The following is a 9,258-nucleotide window of genomic DNA, read 5'->3' on the forward strand; positions in this document are numbered from 1 at the left end:
CGGCTCATTTGACCGCAGTTGGAAAGGATTGTAAATCAATGAAAGAGCATTTTGATGTTAGCTTTCATTATTTTATCAAGAACTCTGGGAAACCAATGATTGAATGTTTTGATCACAGTCAATAAACATTGGAGAATTAGCTAAAAGAGTCTTTGGTGAACTTGAAGGAGAAAGAATCAGGATTTTGGAGGAAGTTCTGTCCATGAAGATCTTCACTTCCTCGTCCAGCTGACATCCGGATCAGAACCATACGGCTGGACATTACACATATTGATGGATGTTTTTATGTAGCAGCGGTGAAGATTTAAGCTAGTGACACACAGAGCTATCATAATCAGACTGGAGAGGATCAGGGGCGGAGCTACCCAGCTCAGGCTTCAGCAGCTTTAGTGACTACTTTCAGCAAAAGCTTTCATGAGTTATTTTTTGTGAAGTTCCTGCAGACGACACCGGTTTAAACCAGAGCTTTCAAGATCAAGCAACCATTTCATTGGTGACACTTTTCTTGTCTCAGACAGAAGGGAAGTTCTGATCTAGTACACAAGAATTTCACCTCCTATAATGTGGTAGAACTGGCTGCTGAGAATGTTCTCTTGAAAAATTCTTTCCACCTGCAGAGAGATCATTTTCATCGCTAGGAAGGTGTAGAGAGTTTGAAAGCTAAAAAACATGATGTGCCGCCTGGTTAAATATTTTATTGATTGCTGGGTATACTCTCACTTTAGTATCAAGGTGGGTGTTAACTTTAAATATTAGAGGATGTTTTTTTAAAGATTTATTTCATGGCACAGTGGAATCTACTCCCATGATGTCAATGCTTCGGCTTCATTTGCATCTGTTGGGTCATGGGAACAGGATATGGATAAAAGAGTGAAGTTATGGTGATGCTACCAAATACTACCAAAAGTATTGGCTCTCACATCCAAATGATCAGGTGTCTTAATCACTTGTCGTGGCCACAGATTTATGAAATCAACACTCGGACATGCAGACTGTTTTTACAAACATTTGTGAAAGAATGTTCCTCTCTCAGGAGCCAATTCCAGCGTGGAACGGTCATAGGATGTCACCTCCAGCAGCATCAGTGTGTGACCGTACCAACGCACTTTTGGAGGAATGGTCCAAAATTCCCAGGAACACACTCCTCAACTTTGTGGTTCCCAGAAGAGTTGAAGCTGAAAGAGCTGCAACAGGTGGATGACATCATATTGAACTCTGTGGGTTATGAATGGGAATGCACTTTAGTTCAAGACAATTCTCAGGTAATGGAGTGAACTATAATTAGAGCTGTTGTCATCGGTTCCTTTTAAAGCCCTTTGGTTAAAGTTTAAGTGCATAGTTTTAAGACCTGTAGAAACAGCTGACACACTTTTACAGTTTGAAGGTTTTTTGTGTGTTTAGATGTCATGAGTGTTAACCATCAAAGGTACAGGTTTTGCTCAATATAGACGCCTCAAACTCAAGATTTCAAGGATTAAAGATCTAATGCTGTCTAAGCAGGACCTGGAAGAACTAGTTCATACGTTAATCTTTAGTTGGTAACTGTAAGTGTTTTTACACGACCACATCAGCTGCTCAGATTCTCCAAAAAGGCGACCACATCAGTTCAGTTCTGAGGTTTTTACAGTGGCTGCGAGCCGCTTTTCTCCTTTAGAATCTACTATAATTATTGTGTTAACGGTCTAAAAGTTACAGTACGTTAAAGATTTTGTGTTTGTGTTTAAGCGTCACCGGTGACACCTCGGGTGTTAAAGGGTTCAATAGCAGGTTACTGTTTTGTTGTGCACACAGCTTCAGAGTGTCAAGCCTACTGAGTTTTCACACAGCTTTGCAGGGATGTTTGAATGAGCAACATTTACGGTGAACATTTACAGTAAACAGCAGATCCACTCGTGGAGGTCTTTGACCTTTTCTGGCAGGTTGACCTTCACCGGAGCGCTGCTGGCGGTGTGTCAGACGGGACTTTGCTCCTCAGCGCTCCGTGTTTGCTCCAGTCTGCGTGTTTGCTTCGTTGTGGTTATGAAGTGTGAGGCAAAAGCATCTGTTTGAAGTTTCTGCGCCTAAATACAAACACGCTGCGCGTCGATCATTAATAAGGACGTGCACGGTTTATGATGTGTGACCAGGTCACATACAATAAATGTGACCAATGTGATGAACGGAAAGGACCCTCTTTGCTGGTTGGGTGCTGGTGTTGAGTCTGTGACGTGGGATTGTTTGCAAAAACCTTTACTGTAAATGTTTGTGCCGGCCTGTCTATTAAAGTCTTGTTTTACAGGTTTTCCTACACGCCCAATCGCGGCTGCATGCTTTGGAATAAACTCCCACAAGGCGTGGAAAGAAAGCTCCTGCCTCCTTTTTTGATATACAGCCTCTGACTCCTCCACTTTATTTGCTGATCAGCTGCAGCGTGCGGCTGTTCCATCGCTCGCTGCTGGGGCCGTCCCTTTGGCGGCACGGATCAGCGCGCCCAGAATGGCTGGGAACTGCGTTCCCGAGAGCCAGGACCTGAAGGAGATGAGTGAGGAGGAACTGTGGGAGATGATCAATGACAACCGCCACAGGATCTCCTTGGGAGTGCGGCCATGCATCTTGATCCCGTACTTGCGGCAGGCGAGGGTCCTCACGGATTTGGACGAGGATGAGATCATCTCCTGCCACAACCTCACCAACCGCTGCATGAGAACCAGTAAGCAACCACTTCAGTCAGGTGTTTTGGTGGGGCAATACTGAGCGTTTGGGTATTGATCCGATACTGGTTAATATTGCTGATATCAATACCAATATTGATATTTTTCGCAAATGCAGAGGGTGTGACATGATCCTCAAATCTCAATTGTTTTTAATTGCTGTTACTATTTACTGGATAAACATAAAAGCAGAATTAGGGCAAAATTTTCAATAATTTTCACCTCTTTTGGAGTCCAGCTAGTATTTAAGCAACATGCTAGCTTTTTGGGAGGGCTAATTTGGCATCTACTGGGGTTTTTAATGCTTATATGGAGTTTAGATAATATTTTCGCACCATGCTAACGTTTATGCTAATTTGTTATGTACTGGTGTTTTTTTAGACTAATTTATAGTTTAGCTTCTATTTTAGCAGCATGCTAATGTTTTTGAGGTTAGCTTCCTTTTTTTCTATTCATAAATAAGAATACCTTTTAACCAAGTTAGCATCAGGCAAACATTTTTGACTAATTTAGTTTACTGAGGAATTTTAGGCTTTTTTAGAGTTTAGCTAGTATTTAAGCAACATGCTAGTTTTTGGGGAGGGCTAATTTGGCATCTACTGTGGTTTTTAACGCTTATATGGAGTTTAAATAACATTTTAGCAGCATGCTAACGTTTATGGCTAATTTGTTATCTACTGGTGTTTTTAATGCTAATTTATAGTTCAGCTTCTATTTTAGCAGCATGCTAATGTTTTTGACTGATTTTGTTAACTGAGGATTTTTTAGCCCAATCCGAATTCTTCCCTTCTCCCTTCCCCTTCATTTAGCCCTCCAAACGGAGGGTTATGAAAAATAGTGATAGTTTTTTTTTCCCCTTTTTAGGGGGTGGGGGGCAGTTTGGCATCTAGTGATGTTTTTTAATGCTTATGGAGTTTAGCTTCTATTTTAGCAACAGGCTAACGTTTCTGACTAATTTAGCTTACTGAGGAATTTTAGGCTCTTTTGGAGTTTAGCTAGTATTAGCAATAAGCTATCTTTATTTATATATTTATTATTTTTGGCCAGTTTGGCATCTACATCATATTTAAGGAAGACACTAAATATTTTTGCTAATTACCATCTATTATAAGCAATTTAACAACAAAGTTTTGTTGTTACTGTTTACTCGCTAAACATAAAAACAGAATTAAGACAATATTTTTATTAATGGGCAAAAAGTTTATTAAAAAATAATATATTGAAATGAACTAAAAAGTAAAGAAGTTAATTCAACAAACCAAAAGAAGCAAGTGACTTTAATTTAAAAAATCAATAAAAAATGTTTAACGATTAAAAAAACCAAAACAGATACAAATATGAATAATTTATAACTTCTTATACTTTGAATAAAACAGCAAAAGTAACTTCTAAAAAACAGCTCAGCATTAAAACAGAGTGGAAATATACTGATACAGAAAAGTTTTTAAACCAAAATGGAAATATTGATCAATACCGATACCAACTTGAGTTGAATATTATGTATTGATCCGCCCGGCATTAGTTTTGGTGTTTTGTGGCTTTTTTCTCATGATGTGGGGCATAAATGAAGGGAATTAATCTTAAAATTGCATTTCTGAGTTTATTTTTAATTCAAATTGTGATGAAGTACCCAATTTACCTAATCCCCCCCCCCCTGGGATTAATAAAGTATTATTGATTGATTGATTGACTGATTGATTGAAGTAGGAGCAGACGAAAAATACATTCTGCTGTTTTCGCTTGTAGACGACTAGATCCATGAACTTCTTCGTTTTCTTCGTACAATCTGGCATCTGTATCACAACTCGCTGTTTTTGTTGCACCGCTAATCTTAGATTGGGAGTGTGAGGAGCTGTAAGCTAGCAGGACAGCCTGTAAACAGAGAGCTCTCAGTTATGGGTGATGGGAAAGGGGGGTGGCTCCCACAACTCAGAGGGGAATTTTTAATGAACTCCTGCCGCTATGCAGAAAATATGTCCTAGAAAACAACCAAACAACAACCAAAAATGTTTTGTTTAAACAGCCTAATCATAATTAAAGTAACAGTTTGAAAATTGTCCCATAGATGATGGGTGAAAGACTATAAGCAGAAAGAGAAACAGACCCTCTTTATGAACTTGAAGACTGCAGTCGTGTGTTCCAGTAATAATGAGGAATCGTATTTTGAATTGTTTGTTTGTTTAGGCTACATGTTGGATCTCCTGAGAGCTCAGGGAAGGAATGGAGCGATCGCTTTCCTGGAGGGTCTGATGATACATTACCCAACTCTCTACACCCAAGTCACCGGACGCAAACCCAGCACAGAACCCTCAACCTTCAGCGGTCAGCACCCCGATGTCTCCTCACATCCTTCTGCTCTACTTCTGCTCAGCTGGTCTGAACTGCATTCCTCTCCTCACAGGCCTGATCAAATACTCCGAGCTGACCGAGTACCTGATCAGAGCGGTCACCGGGATGCAGAAGGAGCTGCAGGAGGCCCGCAGCGAGGCGGGCAGGATGAGCGCTCGCTGCGCCTCCCTGGAGTCGGAGATGGGGCACGTGATGGAGCAGGAGGAGAAATCCGGACGCCTTCAGTCTGAGAACGATCGGCTGCAGAGACACCTGAGCTCTCTGCAGCGGGAGGTCACCAAGCTGAAGGACGAGAAGTGCGACTTGTACATACGATACACGACGACCATCGAGGAGAGGTCAGCCATGAACGAGCGCCTCCACGACCTGAACCTGCAGGTCAGTCGGTGATGGAGAAACTCGTCTGTCCTCCATGGGTTTCTGAAACTAACTTTGTGTCATGTGTACAAAATAAAAAACAAAAATGATGCAACACAGCAATTCAACTGACTCTGAAGAGAAGTACGTTGATAAAATCGATTCAAGCTTAACAGATCAATAATCAATTCATAAAAGTAGAGATTAATCTAACACATAAAGTTAAGTTCACTAGCTTGATGCTAACGTTTAATGGAATTTCCCATAGGACGGCTAGTGCTAACACTCGGTCAACCTAAACGTACTTTGCTGACTAAATGAACATCTTTGTAAACTCACATCCATGAATTTTCCAAACTCTTTTAAGGAATTATTTTTAAAGTAATCATTTGTGGTCTAAGACAGTTTTTTGATCATACCTTCTTGTTCTGGAATAAGGTGTAATGCTATAGCGCGATCGCCACCTAGTGGCCAAACTGAAACGCCATCCAGGAGAAGCAGAACAATGTTTACAATGTTAATGTAAACATTTTTCTTAGAATTCTCGCTTTGAGAATCCATTAATAATCTCACTATTTCATTAATAGATTTTACAAAATTTAAATTGTATCAGATAAATATAAATATATTCAAAACATATAGTAAATTATTAATGTATTTCTAAACAAATGTGTATAAATGTGTAAACTCAAAATTAAATTGAAGAATGGAAAGAATCTAAAAAAATCAATCTTTTGTGAATTAAATCGAGTAATTTCTGGAAATTATAATCCATACCAGCCCTAAAGAGAAGTGTCTCAAGAAATACAACTTCAGAAAGAAAACCCATGTCTGATTACACAAAATTCATGCTGCGTGTTTCTAAAGTGTTATTTTCATTTATAAAATATTTATTTGTTTATTTATTTAACCAATTCCACTTAGATTAAATCACTTTTTCAAGGGAGAACTGGGCTGAAAGGTATCGTTGTAAGAAAAACAAATTCAAATTCACATGTTTTTTGTCACATATATCAACATACATAGTATAATATGCACTGAAATGTATTCCACGACTGTCCGACAGAATAAGGACAAAGATAAAAGTTAGATGACCCTAATTTACTCTACTTACACACTATCTAGTTGCTTAAGGCCACCAAAGAGGTCACAAGTACAAAGTTTCAGTGTTCATAAGCGTAAAGTATATATATATATGTATATATATACATATAAACATAGGACATACAGTTAAAGCAATACTACAGAAGTAAAAACTCTTTAAAAATGAAAAAATTAACAAAGATTAAAAGGTTAAACAGCCAGGTCAGAAGTGACGTGTGCATCAATCTTTTCAAGCTTAGCTTTAAAACAATTGGGTCGCATAGACACAAGCGAGTTTTAAATATTAATTGAGTACAGCGGAGCAGCAACAGATTGGTGATTAGAACATGTATTCTAGCTTTAAAATAACCATTCAGTGGAAAATAAAAGCCTTCTGTGGTCGCCTGAAGCTCAGGTGAGACTTTTCTCCAGTTTCTTCCAAACACAAAGGCTCCTCTAGGGAAAACTCATGCAGCTAATGTTGAGATTAAGTGTTATTTTATATATTTAAAAAGGAGAAAAAGTGTTTTTATTAAATGATGATTATCACAAACAGATAGACAGCTGGATCCAAGTGCTGCAGGTTTTATTGGCACAGACAGGAGAACAGGAGTGAAGCACAGATAAAAGTCCACGAAGCTAAATCAGGATCAGGCAGGAAGGAGTCAGTCATGAGCAGGATCCAGGCAAGGGTCGGGTCAGGCGGCAAACTATCAGAGTCGAAGACAAAGCATGCGGGAAACAGAAGATCAGGTCAGGATGAGAACGCTCAGTGATGCTGGCAGAGTGGCACGAACAAGACTTCGCACTGACTTGACGATGTCCGAATTTCCACCCTAATCCTTAACTACTTAAAAAAAAAACTATGTAGAGCGGGACTATCTGGTACTCTGGATTTTTAAAGCAATTTGGACACCAACTATGTCCGCATTCACCCCCTACCCACTATTTAGTGCGTTTGCAACTCTAGTGCTGTCCGAATCTATTAATTCCAATATCAAGTGCACGACAAATTTACCAGAAGTCTTTCAGACAGATTGATACTTGCTCTGACAAAATACTGCTGGGAGTGATTGCAGATGGAAAAGGGACAGCAGGGGCTGATGGGAAGTGTAGTGTGGAGACCAGGAAGTGCTAGTATTCAGGTGATGGATCCCACTGATAGCCAGAGGAGGAGACAGGGGACCCAATCATGACACTATCTGTGTGTAACTTGTGTTGGGATAAATAAACACTTCATGAGTTTTCTTTTTGACATACCCTAACCTAAAAAGTTTCTGACACGTCTTCCCACAGGTGTATCAGCTCCAGTCGGAGCTGCAGAGTGCCCAGATGGGCGCCAAACGCCACTCGCTCCGCTTCGCCTCTGCCCCCGAGAGCCCACAGCTGCAGGAGGAGGTCTGGACGCTGCGCAGCCAGCTGGCGAAGGCTCAAACCCTCGACCCCGTGAGAAGGAACCCCTCAGTCTGATTGGTGGGGCTGCTGCGTATTTGTGACTTCATCGTTTTTGCTTCTACGCCCTCCAGGCCCGTCAGGACATCCTGGCCCAGGACTTGGCGGAGGCCATCGACAGTCAGGTGCAGCTGGCGGAGCAGCTTCGGTGCTACAGGGAGGAGAACGAAATGCTCCAGAGAGACAAACAAGGGGTGTGTGGGCGTTCCTGCACTCTAATGAAACAAGGAAATATACAGGATATTTTGTTTCCTCATTCCAACATGCTATTGTGTGAATGTTGTAGCTGTGCTCACTTCCGTATGATGGAAATCCTTCAGTTAGAACAAAACACGGGTTTTGTTTTTCAGCTTTTGGATCAGAAGGAGAGCCTGAACCTTCAAGTCCAGCAGCTCACTCTCGACTGCAAAAGGCTCCAGCAGAAGAGCACGCTGATCCAGAGCCAGATCAAGGATCTGCAGGCTGAGAGAGACCAGGTCAGGGAGCGCTGGAAAAGGAGAGATTTCAATTGTTTAAGTTCAGTTGTGATGACTCAAGAGGGTATTAAAACATCCCCTCCTATTAATCCGCCCTCTTGAGTCTCTCTCACTTCCTGTCACATGCACATCTGTGTTTATTATTAATTATATTTTTTTAATGATTAAGTTGGGAAAAATTCCCCCTTCACAGGAAGTTTGTTTAGTGAGGAAGCCGTCCTCTGACTTAAATCTCACCTTTTCATCTGACAAACGGTTTGTCTTTTCACTGGCGAGTGCAGCAGATTAACTCTTTGTTTGCTTTTGTATCAACCACTGTTCCACCTCACGCTCCCTTGAGAAATGTAGTATCAGGTTGAGGCGTCCACACCCTGCAGACTGTCGGGAGGCATGCAGGCTCTCGCAAAACAGGACTGTGATTCATTCTCTATAATAAGCAGTCGGTACCTGCTGCTGTGTGATGAGCGACAGGAATGAAACACCTGAGCCGACAGGTGATTATCCAGTTTTAGATGAATATCTTTTTATTGTGAACTTGAAAACACGGTTTGATAAATTATAGACAAAGACAGGACAAAATTTGTTTTAAAAATTCCCCCCAAAAATTAAATAATTATCTGTCTAAGAATAAAAGGCACAACTTTGACCTTAGTTTTTTCCTAAATGTGTTTAACTTCCCCATTATTACAAGATTTCTGTTTTTTTTGTCTTTTTTTAATTGGAGTTATTCCTTATATAAACATCTTTGGATGTATCTCAATGACCTTTATGCAAAAATACGCAATAATAATAATATTTCAAGGTTCCTTAAAGACCCACTCCAATTGTCTTTTAATTATGATTATGATTTT

General features: G+C 40.4%; 1 protein-coding gene across 1 annotated transcript in view; it reads left to right on the top strand.

Annotated features, from left to right (window-relative positions):
* The first annotated feature begins 1,050 nt into the window (after positions 1 to 1,050).
* Positions 1,051 to 9,258, top strand: part of card14 (caspase recruitment domain family, member 14) — a 25,183-nt gene continuing 16,975 nt past the window's right edge. Inside the window, exons 1-7 of the mRNA XM_024289472.2 lie at positions 1,051 to 1,193; positions 2,279 to 2,689; positions 4,875 to 5,012; positions 5,092 to 5,417; positions 7,776 to 7,925; positions 8,006 to 8,125; positions 8,282 to 8,407. Coding sequence (XP_024145240.1) covers positions 2,476 to 2,689; positions 4,875 to 5,012; positions 5,092 to 5,417; positions 7,776 to 7,925; positions 8,006 to 8,125; positions 8,282 to 8,407 — 1,074 coding nt within the window. The 5' untranslated portion in view covers positions 1,051 to 1,193; positions 2,279 to 2,475. The remainder of the gene's footprint in view (positions 1,194 to 2,278; positions 2,690 to 4,874; positions 5,013 to 5,091; positions 5,418 to 7,775; positions 7,926 to 8,005; positions 8,126 to 8,281; positions 8,408 to 9,258) is intronic.

This window comes from Oryzias melastigma, linkage group LG1 (genome assembly GCF_002922805.2).
Source record: "Oryzias melastigma strain HK-1 linkage group LG1, ASM292280v2, whole genome shotgun sequence".
Lineage (NCBI taxonomy): Eukaryota > Metazoa > Chordata > Actinopteri > Beloniformes > Adrianichthyidae > Oryzias > Oryzias melastigma.